General features: G+C 61.8%; 5 protein-coding genes across 5 annotated transcripts; 2 read left to right on the plus strand and 3 right to left on the minus strand.

The window, feature by feature from the left end:
* Positions 1 to 169: 169 nt before the first annotated feature.
* On the minus strand, positions 170 to 4,925 carry CHLRE_01g005050v5 (uncharacterized protein). Its single transcript, XM_001702056.2, has 13 exons — positions 4,724 to 4,925; positions 4,540 to 4,653; positions 4,390 to 4,476; positions 4,217 to 4,301; positions 4,069 to 4,129; positions 3,888 to 3,992; positions 3,242 to 3,580; positions 2,871 to 3,056; positions 2,505 to 2,698; positions 2,018 to 2,373; positions 1,696 to 1,856; positions 1,120 to 1,485; positions 170 to 968 (listed from the first exon to the last, which is right to left on the minus strand). Exons 1-13 carry the CDS (start codon positions 4,893 to 4,895, stop codon positions 582 to 584), a joined length of 2,613 nt encoding a protein of 870 aa, XP_001702108.1. The 5' UTR covers positions 4,896 to 4,925; the 3' UTR covers positions 170 to 581.
* A 181-nt stretch (positions 4,926 to 5,106) lies between these two features.
* Positions 5,107 to 8,017, plus strand: CHLRE_01g005100v5 (uncharacterized protein). The gene is made up of 5 exons (XM_043058177.1): positions 5,107 to 5,774; positions 5,846 to 6,121; positions 6,527 to 6,742; positions 6,993 to 7,439; positions 7,615 to 8,017. Exons 1-4 carry the CDS (start codon positions 5,565 to 5,567, stop codon positions 7,143 to 7,145), a joined length of 855 nt encoding a protein of 284 aa, XP_042928091.1. The 5' UTR covers positions 5,107 to 5,564; the 3' UTR covers positions 7,146 to 7,439; positions 7,615 to 8,017.
* Positions 8,018 to 8,216: 199 nt separating this feature from the next.
* On the plus strand, positions 8,217 to 8,778 carry CHLRE_01g005126v5 (uncharacterized protein). Its single transcript, XM_043058178.1, has 2 exons — positions 8,217 to 8,328; positions 8,444 to 8,778. The coding sequence occupies exons 1-2, from the start codon at positions 8,245 to 8,247 to the stop codon at positions 8,564 to 8,566; spliced, it is 207 nt and encodes a 68-aa protein (XP_042928092.1). The 5' UTR covers positions 8,217 to 8,244; the 3' UTR covers positions 8,567 to 8,778.
* Positions 8,779 to 8,889: 111 nt separating this feature from the next.
* CHLRE_01g005150v5 (uncharacterized protein) lies at positions 8,890 to 13,625 on the minus strand. The gene is made up of 9 exons (XM_001702054.2): positions 13,436 to 13,625; positions 13,281 to 13,365; positions 12,891 to 13,156; positions 12,420 to 12,590; positions 12,068 to 12,235; positions 11,316 to 11,503; positions 11,033 to 11,098; positions 10,371 to 10,497; positions 8,890 to 9,976 (listed from the first exon to the last, which is right to left on the minus strand). The coding sequence occupies exons 1-9, from the start codon at positions 13,523 to 13,525 to the stop codon at positions 9,791 to 9,793; spliced, it is 1,347 nt and encodes a 448-aa protein (XP_001702106.1). The 5' UTR covers positions 13,526 to 13,625; the 3' UTR covers positions 8,890 to 9,790.
* Positions 13,626 to 14,795: 1,170 nt separating this feature from the next.
* CHLRE_01g005200v5 (uncharacterized protein) lies at positions 14,796 to 22,916 on the minus strand. Its single transcript, XM_043058179.1, has 17 exons — positions 22,086 to 22,916; positions 21,810 to 21,901; positions 21,587 to 21,655; positions 21,142 to 21,301; positions 20,969 to 21,025; positions 20,499 to 20,793; positions 19,761 to 20,349; positions 19,313 to 19,627; positions 18,846 to 19,122; positions 18,511 to 18,629; positions 18,121 to 18,285; positions 17,667 to 17,878; positions 17,160 to 17,501; positions 16,937 to 17,001; positions 16,600 to 16,768; positions 16,233 to 16,302; positions 14,796 to 16,046 (listed from the first exon to the last, which is right to left on the minus strand). The coding sequence occupies exons 1-17, from the start codon at positions 22,129 to 22,131 to the stop codon at positions 15,954 to 15,956; spliced, it is 3,135 nt and encodes a 1,044-aa protein (XP_042928093.1). The 5' UTR covers positions 22,132 to 22,916; the 3' UTR covers positions 14,796 to 15,953.
* Between the last annotated feature and the right edge of the window lie 2,510 nt (positions 22,917 to 25,426).

The following is a 25,426-nucleotide window of genomic DNA, read 5'->3' on the forward strand; positions in this document are numbered from 1 at the left end:
ACGGTGCTGCGAGCTGCACCCGGCCTGGCGCCCAGTGAGTAGTACGGTAATGGTGCGACGGCGAAGCGCCGGGCTCACAGGGAGCTCCCCGGATGGCTGCTAGCTGTTAGCTTCGACGTAATGGCCATGCTTCAGGCATGTCCGGGCCCCTGTTGACGGAACACAGGGTCTAACTTGGGTTTTACACCAGCATTAGTCCCTTACACACGCGGAGGGGGCCTTAGTTGATATCCGTGCATTTGCTCGCCCTTGTCATGGCACGTAATCGGTCACCTAAACACTCCTATCTGTGGCGGCTGTATGCACCACCATCATCCCAACCGCCACCGCAGCCCATCACCCCTAACTAGTCCGACATGTCAATCAAGTCAAACCTGTGGGTGGGTGCAGGCGAATCACTAAATGGCCTTGTACAAATGGGATGTTGCCCCTGAAGCGTTTCCTACTCTACAAAATGGAGCGGCGCGCGCTGGGCCCCTCATTCACATTCGCTCCCGCCATACACCCATCGGAGTAAATGTCAATTCTAACGATCTATCACCTAGTCGAGATTGCCACCTGTTGTCCATGCGCACACACCATTATGCGTCGCCCGACTTGATGTGCAGTGTGTGGGGCTTCTCTGTACCCACTAGGCGCTTGTACAGCATCACAGCGCCACCGACAAACACGACAATTAGCGAGATGATGCACGCCAGTGCAACCCAGCCGGTCACTGTGACGGTGCTGCTGTCAGCGTCCACCAGGACGGACTCGAGACCAGCGGCCTGCTGCACCTCCGCGATCTTCTGGATAAGGGCCGAGGTGGAGTCGGGGTGGTCGAAGTACACACGCGCGTCCTTGGGAGCTGCGGCCAGCACCAGCGCGCGGCACTTGGTATCCAGGCGCTTGCCCTCCACCAGCGACTTGGACAGGCAGCGGCCCACAGCGCCAATTGTGAAGATGGCACCGGCGCGGCTGCGCACGCCCTGCATATTGGAAATGGTGGATTGGAAACAAAATGTTAGAAAGGGATACGTGCATGTTGACGACTGGTAGCGGTGAGAGTTTCAGGTGCCATTTGCTCGTAACTAACAGACATCCCAGTTTACGGAAGGGGGCCTGGCGGGCGACACGCACCCGGGGGCACTGCGCCTCCACATCGTCGTCGCAGGCGGTGGTCAGAGCTGCGCCGGGCTTGTAGTCCCACAGGGCCAGGCGCACGGCGCGGGACATCTCCGACGAGCACTGCTCCGCCAAGCTCTTGAAGTTGTCGACCAGGCACTTCAGCACGGTAGCGTTGCCGCGTAACTTGCTCTTGGCCTCCTTGCAGTACGTTTCCACGTCGCCCTCGCAGTTGGAGAAGACGCCGATGTCATAGCGGTAGTCGCTCTTCATCATGTCCTCGCGCTTCTGCAGCTCCTCCTTGCACTCCTCGCCAAAATTGGGCTGCGCCATGTTCTCCATCAGGCACTTGATGACGCGGGCCTTGCCGGGCTTGGTGTCCTGCAGGACGAAAGGCCAGGCGGGCAGGGTGATGCAGGCATGTTGGTTTCAGTCTGGCAACCCGCCAGTACGCCACCGAGCTGCAGCTAGCAACTTGGGCTATGTGACCGTGGGCTGTCTAAGCACGGGAACCGTTTGCCTTGGAATTCAGCGCGCTTTGGCCTTCCACCAGCCACCAACCTGCCCCAGCTACCGCACGCGTGTGCCCACCTTACAGTACACGGCCTTCTCCTCAGAGCACAGCTTGTTCAGCTTAGGGCGCAGACGAATGTCGCGATACTCCAGAGCGGCCAGCTTCATCTCCTCGTTGCGGCACTGCTCCGTCAGCTTGTCGCGGTTGTAGCGCAGGCACTGGTGCACGCGGCCCTCACCTGTACAGCAGCCACAACCACTCGGTCATGTGTCCGGTTTAAGACTAACCAATCGTTTTGAAGCATTTATGGCGCAGTGAATGAAGCGCCTCAACCAACGGTCCATGAAACCCGCCCCCTCCCGCCCATCGCGACCCGCAATGCCCTGCCCTCCGCCTCACCCGGCTCCACATCCTTGCAGTACATCTCCACGTCGCCGCGGCAGGCCTCCGCCAGGATCACGTCGTTGCGGAAGTCCGTCACCTCCATCAGCTCATAGTAGAACACCTCGTCCTGGCACGCCTGGCTGGTAATGTTATCCTGCTTGTCCTGCAGGCACTGCAGAACCAGGCCGCCGCAGGTGATGCCGGGCTGGCTGCTGCACATATTGGGGCACAGCTTGGAGATGTCCGCCTCGCAGGCATGGTTCAGGCGCCAGTTCAGGCGGTAGTCCTGCGCCATGCGGTTCATGTCCTTCATGACCTCGTCCTTGCACTCCTTCGACATGTCCGTGTTGTCAATGTGGTCCTCCAGACAGCTGCGGGGTGAAGCGGGAGCGGGAAACATTGAGGTCAGTGAGCATGACAGCGCTCCCCGACAGGTCGCGAGCCCCCCTTGCACCTGCCCCACGCAAGCATGCCCACCGGCCATGACGGCGGGCGTGCTCACCGGACGATGCGAGCGTGACCGTGGGGGATGTCCTTGCAGAACGAGCTGATCTCCCAAGCGCAGGCACGCTTCATGGGGAACTTGAAGTCAATGTCCTCCGCCATCTTCACCTCGTGGTCGAACAGGGCAGCCGCGCACTTCTGGTCCAGGTTGTTGCGGTTGTCCTGCAGACAGCGGATGACACGAGCAGAGCCCTGCGGAGGCACAAAGGAAAAGCTGGTCAAGCGACGCAACAGCGCTAAGCATGGCGAGTGTACCGCAACAACCCATGGCGGAAACCTTGATGCCCGTCCATTTTCCCGTACTCCTGACAGCTTTCCAGCACGCTCCAGGAAGCATGCCGCCCTCATTGCACGCAACACTCACGGGCGTCACATCGCTGCAGAAGCGGTTGCGGTCCTCCATGCACGAGCTAGCCAGGACCTCATCAAAGCGAATATCGCGAGCAGCGCGCGTCAGGCGGCGGTGGATCTCCGCCTTGCACTTATCGCGCTTCAGCTCCTCACGGTACTGCTGCAGGCAGTTCAGTGCCGTCTTTTTGACCTTGTCGTCCTGCACGCAGTGAGGGCAATATGGAAAACAGGTCAGACGGTTTACTGGGCCACCAACACAGTTTGCTCGCATCCGTCTCAGAATGAGTGCGGTTGCAGACCCCCGGAAACCGGCATAAACCCAACGGCTTCCAGCTCTGCAACGGCCAACCGCCCTGCCAATCGCCCCTCCGCCGCTGCCCGCACCTCGTCCATGTCCTTCAGGCTGGTTCCGCAAGTTTCCTTCAGGTCATCCTCGCAAGCCTCCCGCAGAGCAGTGTCCAGGCGGAAATCGCTCACGCGCTTAGCGATCACGTTTTCCAGCTCAGTCTTGCACTCAGCCGAGAAACCCGACTCGTCGATGTTGTCCTCCAGGCACTCCTGGACACGCATGTGTCCCGGCTCCACGTCAGGGCAGAACTTCTGCTGGTCAACCAGGCACTTGTTGAACAGGCGGGTGCTGAGGCGAATGTCGTCACCAGTCTCCTTCTCGTTGCGGAACATCTGGTTCTGGCACTCCCACGAGACCTGCAGGCGCTTCTCCGCCTGTGCAACAAGTAGAACCATAGAGGCGAGGGGTTTGGAATCACGCGCAAAAAGCAAGCTGCGCGGCGCTGTCAACCCAACCTGCGGCCCCCGCCCCGACGCTTGCTTGCACCGGCACGAGTTGCATGCCCACCATATTCCTGGACAAGCATTCCAATCCATGTTAAGTCAATCCACTCATTGGCTGGGCCTTGCACCCTCAGCCCTGGTGCGCATGACAGCAGGACCAGCAGGTGTGCCGGGACGTGTGTGCGGCACCTCCCACGACACCACCCGCCGAGCCCCAACCCCTTGCCCTCAAACCCACCAGGCAGTCAATTTCCTCGCCGCTGTCCGCGTCCTTGCATAGGTTGCTGACATCGTCCTTGCAGGCAGTGTACAGCTTGTAGTCCAGGCGGTAGTCCTCAGCGACCTGCGCGTACGCAAGGCGCAACCTCAGCTATGGGATTGAAGGACAACACCCCCGCCCACAATGAATACTGCCCTACCTCCTGCTGGGTGCGGAAGACCTCAGCACTGCACTGCGCCGACAGCTTAGGCTTGTTGTCCCTGCTCAAAAAAGAATGCAACACCAATGGTCAGGGCAGGGCTTGCTGGAAGTCCCGAGCTCCCCGCCCAACTTGCTTCAAATCTTACTTGAGGCATCCCAGCACGGCGCCAGGCGAGGACGTGTCGCTGACCGACTTGCACACCTTGGCGACATCGTCCTTGCAAGCCTTGGCTGCACGCGTGTAAGGCGCCCGGTCACTGTCAGTGCCTTGCTGAAACGAATAGTAACCCGGAGAGGTCATTCAGACCGCAAAACGCACCCAGGGGAACGTCCTTGTTGATCATTTTGGACCTGTCCATCTTGAAGGCAGCCAGGGCGTTCACGCACTTGGCAGAAACCTTGCGGCCTGCAGCCATTTTGAGTCATCAGTGCGAGACCGGAAACAGCTGCATCGTCTGCGACGACGCACCAACAGTGTTGCCCTGCCGCTGCGCGCGGACTTTCTTCGTGAGGCAGGCTGCCAGGCGACCGTCGCCGCTGTTTACATCCTTGCAGAGCGCCTTTGCATCTCCAGCGCAGTCGCCTGCGAAAGAAGGCCACGCTGTATTAGCCACCGAAGCGATCGCCCGTTGCGCTCTCCAAAAATGCCCCACCAGTCGCCGAGACATCGCCAATTCCACCATAAAGGTCCGCTTGACCAGCAGAAGGAATAATGTTTGAGCTTTTGGGAGCGGGGGCAGCCTTGGTGGGAGCAGGAGCGTCGGAAGCAGCGTTTGCTAGCAAGACTAGGGTGCCCAACACCAGGGCCAGAATAGTTGCCCTCATGGTGGGGCTTTTAGTTCTAAAATCCTATGCTCTAAATAACTACAGCACGCTGCGGGAGCGTGACACCTCAAGCACGGGAATGGAGCTCGAGTACCCCCGCGCCCATTGTCCTCGGTTCAGCAGTTCCGCGCTCCGACACAGTTCTGCCGCGCACTTGGCGGGAGGTGGTTTTCGATATGTAGAGAAAGCAATGGATACCCCTAACTCGGTTGGCAGTAGCCTTCCCCACACACTTCCCGCCTAGCGCTGCGACAGGCGGACTGCTCGAGCGCCCTTGATGCCGAACGGTTTATGTCCTAGTACATTTTGTGCAAGCTGCTTACCTGCCGGGCAAGGTTTCCAGCTTCTGGGCGCTCCAGGAAAGCTTGAACCATCGAGCTTTGTCTTCCTCGGCAACAGCTGCTTTAGGTGGTTTGACACGTGTGGACGATGCTATGAACGCTGGCGGTATTACGGATAGGCCCCCCTGCAGGAGAACACACCCCACTCGTCCAACGGCCAACCGTAGGAGCGCCAGCATTTGTCTGATCGAAGAGGCAATCACAAGGCCATGCTATCGCTGCAATTGATGTCGCCCACGAGCTTGTTACGAAAAGAGACAACGTCTGGGGTGACCATCAAGGGGGGTCCTTGCGCTTCGAGGTTCTGCCTATACTCTAGCTATGTATCATGGACAGCAATAAGCGTCGTCATGTCGGCCATCGACGTGACAACACAGTGCTTCCTCTTGCAGCAGGCGTCGCTGTGGTTGCCGCTTCCTGTTTGACCTTGTTTGTAAAGGCATTATTGAAGCGTAATAGTAAACCGACGCAAAAGCAGGGCAAGGGGCGAGAGGGCGGCTCCGCGCCCAAGAGTCCGGGAGCAGGCGCCTACGTTCGGGTGAGTGCGCTGGCGCGATGCGCCGTTGCTCTGGCATGATGAGCTATTGCGGTAATTGGCGTGGCTTGCAGGGTATGCGCGAGCGCGAGTATGTGCGCCTCATCCCCGATGTGGAGATGCTGTCGCTCCAGTCGTTGCTGCGCCGCATCCAAAAGGCTCGTGGATGGCAGTTCAGAGATGACGCCGCACGCGACCAGGCCTGGGCTCGCGTGTTGGCAACCGCGCAGTCGGCTGCGGGCGGAGCCTGGCCGCTGGACTTCACGCCCAATGACGTGACGCCTGAGCAGCTGCAGGCGCTGTGCGACGCCGTGGAGGCTGAGTTCCTAGGGGGCCTCCTGGCAGAGCAGGTACGAAGCTGTTGGTTATATGCTGTACAGTCTCGTTGGGTGGTTGTGGAAAGGGTGGTCGCAGGGAGTGGGCGCGGGAAGGAGCGTGGGCGGCAGGGTTTGTCAGGGAGGCGCGGGGAAGTGGCAATGACAGTTGAACCTGCGCTTCCACATGAATGGGTGGCCAGGGGTGGAGGAGGGAATGGGCGGCGTAACAACGCAAATAACACCCGTACACCTCTACCTGCCGCTCCCCTCCCCTCCCCCCCCCCCCCCATACACACCATCCCATGGATGGCTACCCCCCCCCCCCACACACACACGTGCACACACACGCTCCCCTTGTGCTTTCCTAGCACACATACTCTCTCGCTCACGCACACATGCAAAGCGCCGACCCTTTCCCCTTGTGCCTTTCTACCACAGGTACGGCGGGCGGGCCGGCCACGCATCCGTGTGGTCCTGGGCGTGGACCCTCGGGACCCCTACTCCTGGCTGTCGGGCCTGCACGAGGACAACACCATCTTCGTCAACTCCAACCGCTGGCGGGAGGAGGTCAGCCAGGACAACCCGCTGGTGTTTGAGGGCGCGCTGTGCCGCAGCAAGCTCGAGGCGCTCGCGCACACACTGGGGCACGAGCTGGTGCGTGGGGGCCGTGGCGCTGGGCCGCGGGTTAGGGTGATGGTTCGGGGACTTGGTAAGCTGGGGGAAGGGAGGCACTGGATGGGCGTGGAGGGATTTGGAAGATAGTGAAAGGCTGTCCTCTCACCACCCCACCTGCGCGCTTCGACTGCTACCAGTATCACGCTACGGCTGAGTTCTCCCCTCCTGGCTGACGTGCTACTGCACTCGCCTGCTCGCCCGCTGTGCACGCACACGCACTCACCCGCAGACGCACGCGGTGGTTCTAAACTTCTTCCCTGCTATGGACGCCTCGTCGCCCGCCTACACGCCCGACGATAAGCACGGCCCCGTATTCATGTGGCTCAATCGCCGCCTTTTCGGGCACGTGGGGCACGCCAGCAAACGGCTGTTCAACACCTGAGCCTTGCACCACAACAGAGCAGGCGGCCTTTGGACGTCTTGAATGCCAGTCCATGGGAAACGGCTGGAGCGGTGCGCGGTGGCGGCATGCCGCCATGGGGCTTAATGGCTCCCCACAAAGCCGGGCGCGCGGCGGGATGCGCTGCGGCCACACGGCTCTTCGATTGTGTGGTGATTGATGGCAAGCGGTGATGGCGGCGGCGGTGGCCTGTGCGGCTGACCGCTGGGGGCACTGGCTACGGCGGATGCATGCAGCAGGTGCAGCGGAGGCCCATGCGGGCCGCGCACACCAAAGGTGTGCTCGGGGAGAGCGGACGACCCTCACCTTGCCAGCGTGGGCTGCGCAATTGTCTTGATGAATCTGCACAAATGCACATGGGGCCCACGTCATGGAGCCGAGCCTGCGCCACGGTTCCTTCATGTGCACGTGCGGCTGGTGACTTGTGCGTCTTGTGCTCACGGGTCCGCAGGCAAGGACACCTGCGCCAAATCCGTGTGCAGCTGGCGCGAGCGTTACTGACTTCCGTTACTCGCCGACTGGATGCTGGCTGGCGGTCGGCACTAAGAGCACGACCGTCTGCAGCGTCTGTGTCTTCGGGGATGTTCTGGCTGTAGACTGCGTTGCAACTGGAAGGATCTGACGTTGCGGCTGGATTCAAGAAGATGTGGGCTCGGGTTTGGTCCAGACTCCGGTAGTCGCTGGAACGTGGGGGCGTGGGGCGCGATCGCGCGCGCCCGAGGTAGCACCCTTGAGCGCGGGAATCAAATGCGTGTAAGCGTGCTGACATGCGCTGGCAAACACAAGGGCACAGCGGGTCTGACACCCTGTCTGACATATCTACGCGACGTTACAACCTGTAATGTCAGCGCATGTGGAGACCTCCAGGCTGACTGTGCGCTGTCAGGGTCAGGCAGCTGGCAGCAAACGTGCCCAGCGCAACGTGTAGCCTTGACTATAGCTGTGACAGGAATGCAGCGGTGGCCCCGCTTGTGCGGCATGCTTGTATTGGGTGCAGGTCGGTACATCGCACGTCGTTGTGGCCCCCTTCCCTCCCACCCTCCCGACCATGCAGACCTGCTACAACTGCGGGTGTTAGGAGATGGCCATCAAGCGGCTTGGGGGGCTGAAGGAGGGGCAGCGGCCCTGGTCGGTCAAAGTCTGCAACGACTGCTTGACGACCTGGGTGAGGACCGTGCATGTGCGGGGACGGCTGGGCACTGGGAACGGATTGATTGACAGGTTGACGGTTGGGACAGCTCATGTGCGCTCTCTTCTTCCTCCCCGTTCCCCATCCCCAGAACCGCGACGTCTCCGCCGCCAACGTGATCCGTGTGCTCCTCATGCTGAAGCTGATGGGCTTCGAGCGGCCGACCAAGCTGCAGCGGCCGCCATGGCCGCCGGCGGCGGCGGGGCCGGGCTGAGAGCCTGAACGGCGCTAGCAGGGCGTGGGGCTGAGGGTGCACGTGTCGATTGGCGGTGAGTGACGTGACTAGTTTGTTAGCTGCGGGTTAGCACGGACTGTGCACCCCACCCAACCGGCCACGTCCGGATTTGCGGGGATGCCAAAGGCCCCCAACATAGAGGCGTGTGCTTAGTAGGCGCCCGCGTCAAGGTGGCTGGGTTGATAACGACCCGGGAGGGGAGGGCTCAGCCCTTTTCCTGCCTCCCTAAGGCAGCCACCTCCTTGTTCGTGAGTCACTTCATTGTGTACTGCGTCGTCCGCGTGCGGAAAGCAATGAAAGCCAAGGCTGAAATATTACAGGCTCCGTGGCTTAGTTGCAGACAGCTTAAGCCATGCCCTCCCCGGCTCCTGTGCCTCACGCACCATCACCTCTCCTTCATGACCAGTCCGAACACCGTGTCAATGCCCAGGCCCTTCCCGCACATCAAGGCGCTAAACTGGTAACAAACAAAAATTGCGCCTTGCGCCGGGAGTCATCCACACTGTACAACATGGGGGTAAATAGCGTACAACCGCAATCCGAAGCGCCCGGGTGTGCCCACACACGCACACTCGAAACCGTGATCCAAGCTTGCATCATCAGGTTGCGCTAGTGCACACACGCAGTCATCATCGCTCATGCTGGGGGCGACGGGGCTCCCTCGCGGGGCGGCGGTATCACTTAGAATCCCTGCGCCCGCCCTCGCTCGCTAACCCCCTCTTGCTCTCCGAACACGCGAGTGGTAATATAATAAAACATGTTGGCAACATGGTTGCGAGGCCGGCGGTGCAGCTTGCGAACAACGGCGGCGCTCACGGGCTCAGCAGACTGCACGGAGCCTGCCCCCGCTGTCGCCAGCTGCTACTGTGTGACACAACGCAACAAGGAATAAGCCGGATGCCCAATGCTATTGCTTTTTGTGAAGAATCTTCTCTCAATCCTTTAACGAACAAACACGATCCACACCCTTAACTTCCTTGCGGTGTAGCCACTACGTGCCAGTGACGCTGCGGCTGTGCAGCCGCGCCCTCTGCCTCTAGCTAGCTGCTACTTCGTAAGCCCGTCACGAAGCGACGGGCCATGCAAACGGGTTGCGCCGCATTCAACGCGCCCCACTAAGTCCACTGTCGCCGCTCCTTTACCAGCCCGACAACGCCCTTCCCCTCGTCGGCCACAACGCTCACGCCCACTATGTTTCACCGTTTACTTCAGGAGGCTCTCGCGCGTCTTGATGACCGACCCCGTCTTGTGCCAGTACTCGGTAGCGCGCGCCACGCCACTGCCGGGCTTGATGCTGATGCCTGAGTCGATCATGGCCATCTCCGCGCCCACCAGCGCGCCCGCCAGCATCAGCTCGTTCATGTTGCCCAGGTGGCCGATGCGGAACACCTGCGTCCAGGAAAGCGCACGGGGAAGTGTCGACAAAGTACATGCTGATGCGGGACATCGGTGCATGGAGCGTGTGCATGGATGGGGCCACATGCGTGGGTGCGTGCGGGCCGGCAGTGGGGTTTTGCTCAGCTCATGCCGCGGGCGCCGCCCAGAGTCGAAGCGCCGCGGTAGGCGGCGGGCCGTGCGTGAGTGGCAGCAGCCTGCGCGCCGCGCCTCAAATCGCCAGCCTGGCGTAAGTAGCTCAAGGCCGCTCGCTGCGCCCTTTCTCTTTCCAAACCTTCCCAGTTCCCACTGTTTACACCCGACGGCCCTACCCCTAAAGTTGCACGCCTACCACCATCCCACGGTATGCGGCCCTTCTCCTGGGGCTTCCGACTTCCGTGCCACTCACCTTGCCGTTGATGGACGCCAGGCCGATGCCCAGCGACAGGTCGTACTTGGCGTATGCGTTCTTCACAATCTTGTTGCTGTCCACGCCCTCGGGCACCTCCACTACCGTCAGCGAGTCGGACCGCCACCTGCAGCAGCAGCAGCAGCATCAGGAGGGATGCACGCAGGGTCAACGAGGGGCCTCGCCTGCAGTCCCTCGCCACGTCAATAGCCGTGGAAGCGACCTGCCATCCCTAGTGCACCTGCGCGCTCATGGCCGCCCATGTTGTGACCCGCTGCATCCTTTGCGACAATACTGCTAGCCACACAACCCAGCTGGTTGCAACAAAACTGGCCTCCAGGTGGCTTCCGCATCGTTCTTATGTTGCTACCGGCTATTGGGCATTCGCCCGTCGCATTTCCGCCCATGGCTATACGGGTCGGCTTTGACGTGCTGAGTGCTCCTCCGCGTAAGCAGGCAGCCCTGCACTTGCCCTCTGATGCTTTCGGTACGTCCCCTCCATGCAGCTGTCATGCCTTGCTCCTCCATCGACATCCGTACCAGCATCCATGGCCGACGCTGTCCTCGCATCGCAGCTCCCGTTTCAGCCAAATCCCATCCCTCGCGGCTGCCCCCTTTCCCGCGCCACCTGCACCCGGCCCGCCCGCCCTGTCCGTCCTCACCGGGGGTTCTTGCACAGCAGCTTCAGGCCCCAGCCGTCCACCGCCTGCCGCACGCCCTCCGCCAGCCTGAGGGACAAGGGTCCGGAGTTGACAACCAACATACTGCGGTGATCGAGGCCCACCAGACTGGTCGACACCTGCCAGGCCAGCTACACAGTCAACGCCGCGAGGCGCCAGTGACCTCCCCCCCCCATTGCGCATCATTGGGCGAATTGCTGTGCATGTGTCTGCTGCGCAGCCATGCCGCCCGGCTGCCCCACCCCGCATCGCCCCTAGTCTGCACCTGTGGTGGCGCGCCGCCACGGCCTCCATGCCACCCTCCTCCTTCCACATCTTGATGCTCTCGCGCAGCCCGTACAGCAGCGACAGGCAGGGCGTGTACGGCACGTTGCCGGAGGGGTTGGTGCGCAGCATGTCCGCAAAGTCATAATACACGCGCTTGAGCTTGGCGCTCTTCATCGCCTCCAGAGCCTGTGTACAGCGCGGTGTTATGTTGTGGCAGGGAGAGGGCATGTGAGCTCTCTTGGATTCTGCTTGAAATTGCCCTCCTGGCCACACACCCGTCCGAGCGCTCTACCCTTTGCAGCCTGCTTCCCCGCACATACGTGCAGTTACAATCCTTTGCGGCGCTGCACCCTCAAAACAACCCCGCCGGCGCAATCCGGCTCCCGGTGTGCCCCACGTGCGGACACAGTCCCTGCTTTCTCCAAGTGTGCTGGCAGAAATATGTGCGTTTTGTACCCGTTCCACGCTCGTCGACGCTCGTTCCTCTCCCCATCCCCCTTCCGCCACGTTCACTTTCCAGCGATACTTGTCACCCAGCTACATACATCCCCTATCCCTGCCTAGCGCCCCCCCTCCTCCCCTCGGCCCCCCACCATGTCGCGGCATGTATTAATGTGGCTCACTCCCATTCCACGGTTGGTTTCCAAACCCCCCTCCCCACCCGTATCCCACCCCCTCCCCGCCCATACCCCATCCTCGCGCGCGCACACACACACACACACACACACACACACACACACACGCACACACCTTGGGCGAGGCCGCCACAAAGGCCAGGCCGGTGGGCAGCGACATCGCCTTCTGGCTGCCGGTCACGGCCACGTCCACCCGCCAGTCGTCCATCTTGAACTCCAGGGCGCCGATGGAGCTGACACCGTCCACCAGCAGCAGCGCCGGGTGGCCCGCGGCGTCCATGGCCTGCGTGCGTGTGTTACGTGCCCGGGGTTCAGTGAGAGCCAGGGGCTGAGACCGCTTCCGGCCCGTTTCCTTAACACTGCTTTCCTCTTGCCCCCTTCATGTTGGTCACCCCTGCCCGCTGTCGCGCCCCAGCTCTCCTAGACCACGAGCACGTGCACACCAGCTCTCGCTCTCTGTGTCGCACCTTGCGGCAGCCCGCGATGTCGGAGGTGACGCCGGTGGTGGTTTCATTGTGCACCACGCACACCGCCTTGATCTTCTTGCCCGTGTCCTTGCGCAGGAGCTCCTCCAGCGCGCCCTCGTCTGCGCCCTCGCCCCAGGGCCGGTCCACCACCGTCACGTCCAGGCCCAGGCGCTGTGGGGGGACAGGACAGTTTTGGGGGGGGGTGAGGAGGACGGGAGGGGGGTGCAGGAATGGGGTGGCGGGACGCGTGTTCGGGGCTTTTGTGCTGCTTCCTGATCCGGTTGCAGTATGAGCAGGCGGCTACATACGCACGGATGGCGATAGGGAACGTGGGTATGCAAGGCGGGGCACGCACGAAGCAGTATGTTGCAGGACCGGAGCCTTGCGGCGCACGCCGCCAGCCCCTAAAATCTCGCGTCCACCCCGCACTACAACACACACGCACACACACATTTACACACGCATACGCACCTGCATCATGTCAATCCACAGGTGAGAGAACAGGCCGTAGCGGAAGCAGATGACCTTGTCACCGGGTGACAGCGTGTTACAGAGCGCAGCCTCCCAGCCTCCAGTGCCGGTGCCGGGGAAGATGAAGGGGGTAGCGGCCTTGGTGCCGTACATGTGCTTGGTGTCCTCCAGACACTCCTTGTAGAACTCCGCAAACCAGGGGTCGCGGTGGTTCTGGCCGGGCACGTGCATCGCGCGCAGCACTCGCTCGTGGATGTTGACCGGGCCTGGGATGGACAGGCGGGTCGGGTGGCTGGGATTGCTGGGCGGGTGGCGGAGGGTCTTACGGGAAGCTGACAGGGCGGGACTTCGTCGACCGCGTCAGGCATGTCGCCGCGCCAGCTCACTCACCCGGCACGAAGAGGTGGTTCCGACCAGGCGGCACGTAGGAAAACGGCGCCGGCTGCGAGATAGGAGCGTTCGCGTCAAGCGAGACCTGCAAACGCAGGGGAGGGTTCTTCACAACCGACTACACCGATCTTCTCTCTCGCGCTATCCCAACGCACCTGCTCGGGCATCGCGCTGGCACTCAACCCGCGCGTGAATTGCGCGAGCAGCGGTAGCACCCGCTTCTGCGACACCTCGCGAAGGGCCATGGCTCTCTGCAAGTCAAGTCGAACTAGGGCTGGGTAGACTGACGCTAGAGCCTGTGCTTTGTAAGGCAGTGCTATTCGAGAAGCTTCACTTGTTGCTTTGAAATAATCGCTACAAGTCGGGAGCGCTGGAGGACGCGGGCACATTGTAGGTGAACTTCGTTTGCATGGGCACCCCGTACTCCAGCACAGCAAGAGGGGACACCCCTGAACAATAGCGCTTGCTCACTGTTATCACATGGAAACATCAACGTAGTGCGCGCGGCAAGCTGCTGTGACTTTCCTTGCCGCCCGAAGCAAGGGTGTTGCATTGCCGCAGCTGAAGAAATGCATGCGTGCTGGCATGGGGCTGTTCACCTGTTCGAGTCACATGCTGACAGTGTCGAACGTTTGAGCGCGCTTTTGAGCCCCAGACTCTGGCTCTGGGGGACATGCCCGCTAACGCTTGGCACATGGCGCCGTGCCGCTGCGCGGCGCGAGGGGGCCGAAAGTGCCTTAGGGGCCAGCGTTCCGTCCGACCAGTGCACCATGCACATTCAATTGCAGATCTTGCAGGGCAGGCGCGTACGTGGGGTCAAGCTCACAGCGAACACACGTTGCACGCCACGGAGATAGGGTGTGAGATGGGGCGGGGATGTGGCAGGTGGGTGAACTCCCGTAGGGTGCCGCTGATTCCCAGACCCCAGCACATCGCAAACAGTTTGCGACGGCAGTGCAGGAGCGCGCCTGCGCGCGGCTTGTTGAACGCCGGAGTTACTGTACCGACAAGTTGCTTGCTGGCCGGTTGTAAGTTGGCTGACGCGCATTCCTCACGCTCCGGTCACGGAGATAGGGGAGCAATGTGGGAGTAAAGCAAGGATCCTGGGCGGGGCAGCTTCAACTTTGGCCAAGACGGGTCGAGGCTCTAGGTGGCAGGCACATCCCAGCCTCACCGGCACCTGCAAGGTGGTGCTGCACCAGTGGAGGAGTCGTGCAATCGCGTGCGTCATGCCCGTGCGTCATGCGTGCGCGTGGCACGCACTGGCCGTTGCAAGTGCCTAGCCGTGCGAGGCTGGTCGGTGTGTCCGTGTGGCACGGCTCACACGCTCACACGCCAGGTCATGGGACTCATCTGCTGCATTGAGCCATGAGTTGAGGTGCTACAGCACTGCCCAGCATTGCCAGGGATGGTGGAACCGCTGCGGTCTTGACTTATCTCCGGCTTGGGAAGGCTCAGGGTCACGCCGCGCACCAGCGCGCATCTATGTGACGGTGAGCATGAGGTTATCGAAGATGCTATCAGCGTTTACAATGAGGTACTTCGTGTTTATCGTATGTACGGTTTAAGTAGCGTTGGTCCCAACAGGTCCCAAGTATCAGGAGGACGCCGCAGGTGGGCCTCCCCTGGCCCCCATTAATGCAATACCAAACATGGCAGCGCCGGGTTACTTGCAAGCACGGGTGCACTCGGTGAAAAGGCCCCGCGCACCCCAAGACCCACAGCCATCGCGTGATTAATGTGTGAGTACATGTGACACATATACGAATATGTACGGACACAACAACTGCCACCGCAGCACTCATGGCTACAAATATATGGGTGCAGTTCAGACAAGAAAAGGTGGCTCTCCCTCGCAAGGGAAAAGTGGGCTGTGCCGCCACGCCACGTCCTCCGTCTGAGGCCGAAGGTTCCGATACTAGCCTCATCTCCCGGACATAGCCGGGGTCGGTTTGTACAGGCACCGCCCGCCATATGTGCCCAGTCGCGCCCAGCTATCAAGCACTAGTGCAGCAGGCAGCAGGCCAACCAGACAGCAAGGAAAACCCCTCAACACCCTTGCCGCTGCAGCTGACTGCCCGCTACGCCATCCTCGTCAGCACAGGTCGCTAACCAGACAACACCGGCAGGTCTCAACCTGCGCGCCGGCGCCGCTTTGAAGGCGGTGCCGCGCTGTCCTCCTCCACGTGGCCTTGCCTGCCCCCTCTGCTCCGAACATGCGCGCCGCCACTGCCGCTGGGCCCAGGGCCGCCCGTGCCGCCACCACCACCGGGCCCAACGTTCAGAAAAATGCTTGCTAGTGTGTAGTCCTAGGGAGGCCTCCCTTATTGCAGTTCTGCTACGAGCGCACGCATGCAGATGCAACCAACAGACCAACCAACCGGTATCGACACGCACCCACCCACCCAGCACACCAGCGCACGGGCCCGCACGCCAGCTCGCCCTGTCTCTTCGCGCACACTTGAAGACCCTTGCGCCATTGGACGCTGCAGTCGGCATGAATATCAATCAACATTCCCGTTCCATAAGCTGCCCTCTCGGAGCGCGTGACATCCAGCTTGTGCATGGTGGGGCATTGAGGAGAGCGCATGACCAGGCAGCTCCACACGGCGCATGCGCTGCCGACACGACACGCCTGGCTCCTGCCCGCACCAGCAGCAGCTCACATCATCATCACGTGCACTTCTTGAACAGCGGGATGCCGTCGCACTTCCCCGAGGTGCACTGCGAGTTGCGGTCGCATGCGCTGCCCCTCCCCATGTCGCCCTGCGCACATACACGTGGTGCGGTGGCACAGTGCGTGTTGGTACTTGCTCGGCACACTACTGGCAGACTAGATACGGTACTGAGGATTTACACATATTTGTGAAGCATGCAAGGCTACGGCACCGATCAGCCGGAGTAGCCGGAGTGCCCTCTGCTGCCAGTGTCAAAGCATTAAGCTAGACTCACCCGACACGTGTAGAGCTTGGTGATATCGAACAGCTCACAGAACTGGTCGGGTGCGCAGTGGCTGTCGGAGCTGCATGCACCGGGCAGGATGAAGAGGCCAGGCAGGCGGGGCGGCGTGTCAGCCAAGCAGCCAGCCAGTAAGGCAGTAGGGCTGCACTGGCAACAGCAACTGCTCCAGGCGAAGCAAGTCTCCTATGCCGCATTTATTTCGTTGCCGCGCCGCGCTAATCAATGCCGTGCCCTCGCTCCTCCCGTTGTCCTGGGCTGCGTGTTAGCGTCGCATGCTTCTCACTGGGAATGGTGCAAACCGCCCCTTCCCCCACTCCGTGCTTGTACCCCAGCAGGCCCCATGCAATGCGCCACTCACACGCACGTCCGGCAGCCGCCCAGGTGGCAGTGGCCGCTGGCGCACTGCGCGTCCGCCAGGCAGATGGAGCCGTCGGGTTTGAGGTCGCGGCACTTGAACAGCGAGGTCACGTCGCAGTACTGGCCGGGCGCGCAGTGGTCGCCGGAGCCGCATTCCTGGCAGAACAGGCCTGTGCGCGGGGAACAGCGGGGCAATTGGGGAGGAGGGAGCGAGGAGAAGAAGGGGTTTAAGGGGTACTTCAAAGGCTGGGGTGTGCAAGCGTACACACCGATACACGGCTCGTGTGCGGAGCTGGGTAGAAGGGATAGGGACCGCTGTGAGTCCCGCACGCACTCACCCACGCAATGACCAGAGCCGCATTGCGTGTCGCGCTCGCAGGGAGAGCCGTTGGACTGCGGTGCCCTGTACGGAACATGGTGGGATGGCGCAATGTATGACTCAATCCCACATCATGTGTGCGGCTCCAACCCATCCCCGACCCCAACCAACAACACCTCCTGCCGCGTAACCGCCCTCACCACCACCGCCACTTCCACCACTCCCGCTCACGCACTACTCACTTGCAGGTCCAGGCAGTGGTGGGCTGCAGCACCACCGCCAGCTCACACCAGGCGCCATCTCCGCAGTGCGCGTCCGCGTTGCAGGCCCTGCAGAAGCCCGTCACGCAGTGCCCGCTGCCGCACTCGCGGTCTGCTGTGCACATGGACCCGGTGGGCTTGGGCCAGCGGCACTTGCCGTAGGTGTTGTCGATGAGCAGCGGGTTGGTGTCACAGAAGCGGCCGCTCTCGCCGGGGGCGTTGCACTGGGCGTCGGAGCGGCACTCACGGCAGGCCAGGCGGTCGCACACGCCGCTGCCGCACTGGCTGTCACGCTCGCACGGGGAGCTCACGGCCAGGTCGGACCTGCGGTGCGCATCATACATGGAGGTAGGGCGAGCAGCCGTGTGTGCGGAAGAAGAGGAGCAGAAAGTGTGTGTGCGTGTGTGTGTGTGCAAGACATTGGAGGGCGGGATGCGTAGGGCCATCGTGTGGTTTGCAAACGTGCACACGCCTGCCCGCAGCACTCACTTGCAGGTCCACAAGCTTGTGGGCTGCAGGACTGACAGCTCGCAGAACTCGCCCGCGGCGCAGTGCTTGTCCTCGCCGCAGGCCCGGCAGAAGCCCGCCACGCAGTGCCCGCTGCCGCACACGCGGTCGTACAGGCAGACCGTGCCCACTGGCGCCTTGGGCTTGCAGGTGAAGGAGCTGGCCACGGGGACCATGTTGTCGCAGTAGTAGCCCTGCAGGCGCAGGCATGCGGCATGCACGAAGCGCATGTGTACAATGGCAAGACAGAGCAGGGGCACAGGGCAGTAGCCCGCTGCTGCCCTCACACGCATGCAGTCACCCGAAGCTGCGTCATAGCATCTCATATTCGTTACTGGGTATCGTGGAGATAGTCCCGCCTCCGTGCGCGTCCCCCCCCCCCCCCCACACACACACACGGACGCTACCACCAGTCCACCACACACCATGCACGCACCTGCAGTCCGTAGTAGTCGCAGTCCGCGGGCTGCGTGCAGGCGGTGCAGTAGTCCTTGTAGCTGTCGGTGCTGAGGCGGCAGTTCTCCCGGACGTCGCACTGCGGCAGCTCCATGGCGGCACGTGTGCAGGCGGTGCCGTACACCCGCTGGAGGCCGTGCAGGTACTGCGGCGGATGCAGGCGGGCGGGCGGGTGGTTGGGAGGCAGGATGTGTGAAGGGGCACAGCGGGCGGGGGGTTCAGGTTCAGGAGCCAATGCTGCGGCGTGGACAGGTGGCTAGTAGCAGGCGCCATCATATCCACCTAGCCAGCGCTGCCGCATGGTAGCTGCACCAGCGCATACACAGGCACGCCACGCACCCCCGCCACCCCTAGCACCGCCTCCACCTACCTGTAGCGGCCAGTGGAAGTTTTGGCTGAGCGGCAGTCCCTCGCAGCTCAGGTCGTCGTGTGCGCTTTGGGGCTGGCTGGGACCCGCCATCTTCACCACGCCATCGGGACACAGCATAACTGCAGCAGGGGTTGGGCAGAGAGCCGTCACAGAAGACAGGCACAACGTGCATAAGTCATTCCTGTCTTCCCCCTAGCGCCGGTAACGGCCCACACAGTCTTGCGTGTGTACTTCCCTTATGCTCTCTAACACAGGTTTTAATGGGACCCAGCAGGCCCCGGTGCCCCGCCACACACACACGCAGCCGCCGCACCCACCCGTACCCGCACACTCACCGGTGGTGCCAACGTCCGTGTACCCCAGCGACCCCGGCGGCACGTTGCTGACGGGGTCCGACCCGGCCCGGAACTTGAGGTGCCTGGTGCCCAGCACCGAATTGTACAGCTCGCGATAGCCGCTGTCGCCGGCACGGGGCGAGGCAAAGCCCACCACGCCGCCGATCTTATCCGCACCCAGGCGTGTGGCGATGTGGAGCGAGGCGATCTGCGCCACGGCACCGCCCATGCTGTGGCCCGTGATCCAGATCTTGGCCCCCGGGGGCAGGGAGTTGTACTGGTGGGTGGTGGTGGGGGTTGACAGCGGTAGCAAACAAGTAAGAAGAGAACGCAGGCACAAGGACAGGAAGCATGCGGGACAGTGCGTACAGCACACAAGGACAGGAAGCATGCGGGACAGTGCATACAGCATGCCTGTCAGGGCCTTTGTGTACGGGACTGGCTAGCTGCTGGATGCCAGTACTCACGGTGTTGTTGACGGTGGGGATGAGCCAGTCGGCCATGGACACGTACAGGTCCTTGAAGCCCGCGTGCAGCTTCACCGAGCTCCCAGTCACGCCGAACAGCGTGTTGGCCTCAGCCCACACCGCCACAAAGTCCGCGACCCAGTCGGCATCGTTGTCGGTGCCGCGCACGGCTACAAACACGTCGCGGTCGGTCTTTGCGACGTAGACGTTGGAGTCGCCGGGCACGACCTTGGCGGGCACGCGGTAGTACTGCGGCGGGCCCACGAGGCCGTGCTGCGTGAAGCAGTCGGTGTACAGCAGGTCCGGCGCCACGCCCTGTCCATGTATGGGAACGCGCAGACAATGTGCGGCGGCGGCGGTGATGGTGGTGGTGGTGGTGATTGAGGGAAGCAGGTGTGCAGGTGTACGCGTAACATCATGCTGTTTGCCCGCTTAGCCGCTAGCTCACCAGCACATTGGACTTGCCCCAGAACCAGGGGTAGGTCCCCACCGCCAGCAGCCCCAGCACCACGTTTTGGGGCTGGCTGGGCGAGGGAGGGCCGGACCGCACGAAGCCGCCCGCCTCCGTCAGCATGCCGCGGCCACACTCGGCGGGTGAAGGTGCGGATGTGGGCGCAGGGGCTGGGGAAGACGCGGGGGAGGAGCCGGGGGAAGAGCCGCCAGGGGCGGGGGAGGAGGCAGGAGTGGGGCTGGCTCCAGGGCTCGAACCGGGGCCGGACGCGGGAGCGGGAGAAGGAATGGGAGCGGGTGCGGGGCTGGGGCTGGGGCTGGGGGTGGGCGTGCGGGAGGGGTTGGGCGTGACTGGCAGATCTGGCACGGGGTAGGATGCGGAGATGGGCAGCATCTCGAAGATAAAGGCGCTGTCGCGCAGGTTGAGGGGCGCCCAGTACAGACTGTTGTACCCCGGGCACGCTAGCACGGCGGCCAGGTAGCGCTCGGTGCAGTTGCGGCCCGCCGCCCGGATGCGCACGCCGCCGCGCCGCCCCGCCACGGGTTCAAAGAAGACCTCCTGCTGGGCGCCACCCCAGGCCGCAGCCCTGTGACGGTGTATGTGCGAGAGGTCACACACCAGGGCGCATGTCATGTATGATGATGAGCAGGAGCGCAAGATGGTGGGTATGTTGGTGGGTTGGTAGTTTTGTGAACCGGCCCAGCTATTGAAGCCGCAGCGCTTGCATGCACTCACAAGTCGATGTCAGTGTTGCCGCACTGCGGCTGGAAGTTCCACACATTGCGCTCGCACGCCGGGCTCGCAACGCTTTGCCGGTAGTAGTTGGTTACGTAGTAGCTGCCGCTGCTGCTGTTCGTACGGCGTACGATCCAGGCCTGGTGGGCGCCCTCGAACGGTTTCAACGAAAACTGCCCGGTCCAGTAGCAGTAGGCGTTGGCGGTTATGAGGTTGGCGTCAGGGCATGCGCGTGGCGTGGGACCGGCGGCACGAATCAGGTACACGTCCTCTTTTGGTGGCTGGCCGTTCAGGTCTGTGCAAATGCAGGGAGAAGGGAATGGGTCGGTCCAGGCATTAGCTTGGGAGGAGCCGCGGCGGTGAAGATAACACCCTTGAGGAATGCAGTCAAGCTTAACGATGAAGATAATAACGCCCTTGAGGAATGCAGTCAAGCTAGCTGAGCAAGCGTACTGGCACAGCAGACACACCTCCAAGCCAGACGGGTGGCGGAGGCGAGGGTGGAGGGGGAGGCGGCGGTGGCAGGGCTGCAGGCACGGGCGAGCGGGAGGCGGTAAGGTACACACACATCGTCATATGCGCCATGTTATGCCTCTCTTAGCGATCCATCCCAAGCAAGCAATCATGCAGCCCTTTGACTCACTCTGAATATCGGTCTTGACGCACGACCTCACAATCTGCTCATTGGGCCCGGTGGTGCCGTGGTAGGGGCGGAAGGCGTCTCGGCGGATTTGGCACACGCCGTTGCTGTACCACACGTACATCGTGCAGGCAGGCAGCTCGGAGCACAGGAAGCGGCACACCTACGAGCCGGGCACCAGGACGACATGAGAGGAACCCTTTATGCGGTGAGCGTGAGGAGCCTAGAACATACGCATGTGTGCCGTGGCGTCAACTCCATGGCTTCAACACACGCGCCCTTGATGGCATCTGCAATACCCCGAGCCTAACACCTAGCACCCCTGTAGCAGTGGAACCGTAAAAGCTGTCATATGATGGCTGTGGAGGGTACCGTTACCGCTATATGGGTACGCCACTCCCACAACCCCCGCCACCCCTGTCAGTCCAATTAGGCCACGTCGCCTCACCTCGTCGTTAAAGCCCATGCCACTGTAGTAGACCAAGTTGGTGCCGGCGATGTCCCACTTGTTCTGGCACTGCGGGACGGCAGCAGGTGGAGCAGGTGGGGTGCGGAACAACAGCACCGGCCCGACGCCACACGCCATGGGACACATATGCCGGTCCTACTGCCCACGCACCGTACAGTACGCCTGCACGCGTGTGGCCTGAAGACGTGGGCAGTGCACCCACCTGGTATGATCCATCCACATACATGCCGACTGGCAGCGTGTCCTGTGCCACAGCAAAGGCACTCAGCTGGCACGCCGCCAGCAGGACCAAGCCTGCAACGAGAAGGGATCGGGCCGCGGCGGAGGGCGTCGTCGGAGGGTGTCAAGGCGGACCGGCGGACCGCAGCACATGTTACAGTTGGAGCTTGACGGCAGCGTGTGTTGCTGGAACCGCCGCGGCGCCACTATTGGCGGCCAAAACGCACCAGTGCCTGCTGCATTAGTGCGCTGCCCTCACTTGCTAGAGTCTCAGCGCCGAGCCGGCGGCGTGTTGACCTTCGCATGGCGTCCGTCCCCACCCGACCAGGCTGTTTGTTAGTGCCCAGAGCGGTCTGCTCGATTAGTCAGCCGCGACACTTATCAGACTCTGTGTAAGAAACTTGATGTAATATGCGCGCTCAGGCTTTCACGCGGGCCGCGGTGCTCCGATGCACTTCTCGTTGGCCAGCTGCAGGCGAACGCGGGGTGCTACTGACACTTTGTTGCAGTGCACTGCATCACATGTAGGTCGGATTACCATCTAGGATCTCTGGGGCCCGCTATGTATTGCCCGCGCAGGGCGCCGGCACCGTACGAGGGCGGGGCGCGCAGCCTGCACCCTGCGCAGCTGCCACCTGTACGGCCTAACCGCTGGCCCGGTGGCGCAGCTATGGCAGCCATTATGCCCCCGCAATCCAAGCAGGGGGCAGCGGACGCAGGAGACAGTGCCAACGGCATTTCTTCGGTGGCCAACGAAGTCTTGGCGACACTAGAGTCCAGGCGACAAGCGAGATGTTGACGGCCCAGGAATGTGTGGGTGCAGTGTGGAGGTCCCTCTGTCAAAGTGCAGTGTACCAATGTCTGGAATGATTTGTGCCTAAACATGGGGAAAGCGTAATGCAGTCAAGGGCTGCGACCGAATGGAGGACACTTGGTTGCAGAAAGCACGAATGTAGCAGAAGCTTTTTGTATGTATGTTACTACGTAGACGTTTAGCACTAGCAGCTCCTCCGGGGACTGAGGCCGGGGGCTTGGACCAAGTTACCAGAAGGAATGCGCGTTCTTGCCCGCAGATAAGTGAAGTGCATACTTTGTGTACAAAGAAATTAATATGGGGATTTAAGCGCAATGTGGTGTGCATCTCCGAGGTCGCTCGCGCATCGCCACAGTGCTCGCCGAGACAGCCCCAGCAAGCCCACGCCCGAGCCCGCCCCCACTCCTGAACTCACGCCCCGCCCCTGCCCCTTGCCCGTGGATGAAACCGCCGAACATGTAACCGCCTCCCATGGCGGAGGGCCTTCACGGCAACGACAGGCGGGCCAAGAGTGGGGCCAAGAGGATCGATCATATGCCCTTCTCGTCTCCCGGCGCCGGTGGGGCTTGTTTGGAGGGTCGGTCTGGCTAGCTGGTGGGGCGGGTGGCGGGCGGTGTGCCCGGCGAGCGGCGTTGTGGCGAGCTGGTGGTGCCGCGGCACAGACTTTCTCAGACATGGGCATTCGGGCCCGCCGTCGTCTTCGGACGTGATATTTGTGTGGTGCTTGCGTTTGATGGGGCTGTCGGCAGACCACTGGCCTGTCGTGCCTTGTTTTGCGTTGGTGCTGCCGCCAAAAGACCTAAAAGTGATGCTGGGTGTTGTGTTTCGATGGGGCTTTGGCGGGCTTCGGCTTGGCTTCGACTCATGTACGTAGCACCAGGTAGCACGGTGAAGGTCGGCAGCCAGCTGCGGGGAGGGCGGTTTCCCTTCAGGCCGGAGATGGTCCCTCGCGGTGTGGGTGCGGTGTGCCCCCAATTGTCGGACTGTCCCTTCTTTGTAATCTCGCATCCATACTGAGGACTTCACAGGGTTGAAGGCAGTTCAACTTGCTGAGCACGAGGAAGCGGAGCCAGGGAGGCAGGGAACTGTGCTCATATGTCAAGTTCCCCTGTATGTGCACATTCAAGCATTGGCTGTGCCATCAGGGGGGGGGGGGTAGGAAACAAAGTGCCAGACCCCATGCCCCGAAATCCCCCGGGACCCCCCTTGAGGGGACGACCGACCCCCCCCACGGACAAAACCTTGATGTTGAGGGGTTAAAGCCCCTCCATTTAATACCAAAGTGATGCCAATCGACTCCTCTTTACGAGCACTATCACGCTGTGCCATCAGCGGTCCTGTGCTGAGACTTCGGTCACACGCAGGATCCTATCCATTGAATTCCTCTTGACCCAGCCCACACCGCGCTCAACTCTCTGCCGTGTGACGGTTGCACAGTGTGCATCGGCAGCCTTGTTAAACGTAAATTCATGTGCACCAGCGCTAGAGAGCCCAGCCGTGGCAGTGCGCATGTGTCGAATGTTGGGACATGCCCCGACATGTCCACCCCCGGACGCGCAACTCACCTTCCCACGCTTTGTTTGTGTTTATTACGGCATAACATGCACATATGAACCTCGCAGTGCTGCGTTTGGCCCCTAGTTCTGCCTGTGGGGCGCTTCCCGAAATCCGCCAGGATGGGCTCCCGAAACCCGGTGGACCCCCAGGAAAAGATGAGCCCGCTGCAAAGATGAGCCCGCCCCAACTTTTGAGAATGGATCCCCCTTTTACCCAGCAACGACGACCGCCCCCCCCAACTTTGGCGGCCCAGAACTTCCTCACCAGACACCCCCTGACAAAACTAAAAGCACGTGCATAATGCTCTCCTAAATCTCTGTAATATTGAGCATGGGGTAAGAAACTGAGCTTTCTACCCCCCCCCCCTGGTGCCATCCCCCCGATACATACGTACAGATCCCTAGCTCATGATTGATTTTGCCAAACTCACACGCACCCTGGCGGGCATCAAGGTTACCTTGTTGTGGCCAGTGGGCGCATGCTGCTGCATTTGTGAGCGTGGAGGCGTGAACCGTTAGGGCCGTGGTGGAGCGGTTTCGGTGAAATGGTGAGTTCGCTCAGCCGCGCTCACCACTGCTGCAATGTCTGGATGTGTGGGTAAGTGCATATTCGCGGAGCGGCAAGTAAGGCACGGGCCCCAATGCAGGCCCTCGGGCGACAAAGATTGGGCATTTCCGGGGATGCGTTCTCGCCGTGTGGGGCTGCGTACGGTCACCAAATCTCGCCAACTATACCCGGCGGGCCGCAGCAGGGGGGGGCCAGGAAACAAAGTGCCAGACCCCATGCCCAGAAATCCCCCGGGACCCCCCTGAAGGGAGGACCGAACCCCCCCCGGACAACACCTTGTTGTTTATGGGTTATGATACCCCCTCCATTTACTACCAAAGTGGTGCCAATCGACTCCTCTTGACGAGCATTATCACGCTGCTGTGCCATCAGCGGTCCTGTTCTGAGGCTTCGGTCACACGCGAGATCCTATCCATTGAAATCCCCTCGACGCAGCCCACCCAGCGCCGGCGGCAGCACCTGTCGCCACCTCTGCCGCCGCTGCCAGCAGCACTGCGCCAGGCACGCGCCTGCGCTCTCTTCACCTCCCCCGCCGCCCGCATCACCAGCAGCGTCACCGCCGTCGCCGCCACCGCCCTACCTGCCGTGCGCCTCCTCCTCTTCCACCGCCAGGGTCGGGGCACGTGAGCGCCGCCGGCCGCGGCAGTCCATACTCCTCACTG

Source organism: Chlamydomonas reinhardtii, chromosome 1, assembly GCF_000002595.2.
Source record: "Chlamydomonas reinhardtii strain CC-503 cw92 mt+ chromosome 1, whole genome shotgun sequence".
NCBI classification, from domain to species: domain Eukaryota; kingdom Viridiplantae; phylum Chlorophyta; class Chlorophyceae; order Chlamydomonadales; family Chlamydomonadaceae; genus Chlamydomonas; species Chlamydomonas reinhardtii.

Excerpts from the sequence above, each read along its gene's own strand:
- CHLRE_01g005050v5 (XM_001702056.2), bottom strand. The coding sequence starts at position 4,895 with ATGAGGGCAACTATTCTGGCCCTGGTGTTGGGCACCCTAGTCTTGCTA. Across the intron at positions 4,654-4,723 it reads TGGCGATGTCTCGGCGACTG|GCGACTGCGCTGGAGATGCA; the intron begins GTGGGGCATTTT and ends CTTCTTTCGCAG. Across the intron at positions 1,486-1,695 it reads AGAAGGCCGTGTACTGTAAG|GACACCAAGCCCGGCAAGGC; the intron begins GTGGGCACACGC and ends TTCGTCCTGCAG.
- CHLRE_01g005100v5 (XM_043058177.1), top strand. The coding sequence starts at position 5,565 with ATGGACAGCAATAAGCGTCGTCATGTCGGCCATCGACGTGACAACACA. Across the intron at positions 6,122-6,526 it reads GGGGCCTCCTGGCAGAGCAG|GTACGGCGGGCGGGCCGGCC; the intron begins GTACGAAGCTGT and ends TTTCTACCACAG. Across the intron at positions 6,743-6,992 it reads ACACACTGGGGCACGAGCTG|ACGCACGCGGTGGTTCTAAA; the intron begins GTGCGTGGGGGC and ends ACTCACCCGCAG.
- CHLRE_01g005126v5 (XM_043058178.1), top strand. The coding sequence starts at position 8,245 with ATGGCCATCAAGCGGCTTGGGGGGCTGAAGGAGGGGCAGCGGCCCTGG. Across the intron at positions 8,329-8,443 it reads ACGACTGCTTGACGACCTGG|AACCGCGACGTCTCCGCCGC; the intron begins GTGAGGACCGTG and ends CCCCATCCCCAG.
- CHLRE_01g005150v5 (XM_001702054.2), bottom strand. The coding sequence starts at position 13,525 with ATGGCCCTTCGCGAGGTGTCGCAGAAGCGGGTGCTACCGCTGCTCGCG. Across the intron at positions 13,157-13,280 it reads GAACCACCTCTTCGTGCCGG|GCCCGGTCAACATCCACGAG; the intron begins GTGAGTGAGCTG and ends TGTCCATCCCAG. Across the intron at positions 9,977-10,370 it reads TGGCGTCCATCAACGGCAAG|GTGTTCCGCATCGGCCACCT; the intron begins GTGAGTGGCACG and ends TCCTGGACGCAG.
- CHLRE_01g005200v5 (XM_043058179.1), bottom strand. The coding sequence starts at position 22,131 with ATGCGAAGGTCAACACGCCGCCGGCTCGGCGCTGAGACTCTAGCAA. Across the intron at positions 19,123-19,312 it reads TCCCCACCGTCAACAACACC|TACAACTCCCTGCCCCCGGG; the intron begins GTGAGTACTGGC and ends ACCACCCACCAG. Across the intron at positions 16,303-16,599 it reads GGCGGCTGCCGGACGTGCGT|CTCCGACAGCCACTGCGCAC; the intron begins GTGAGTGGCGCA and ends CGGTGCATGCAG.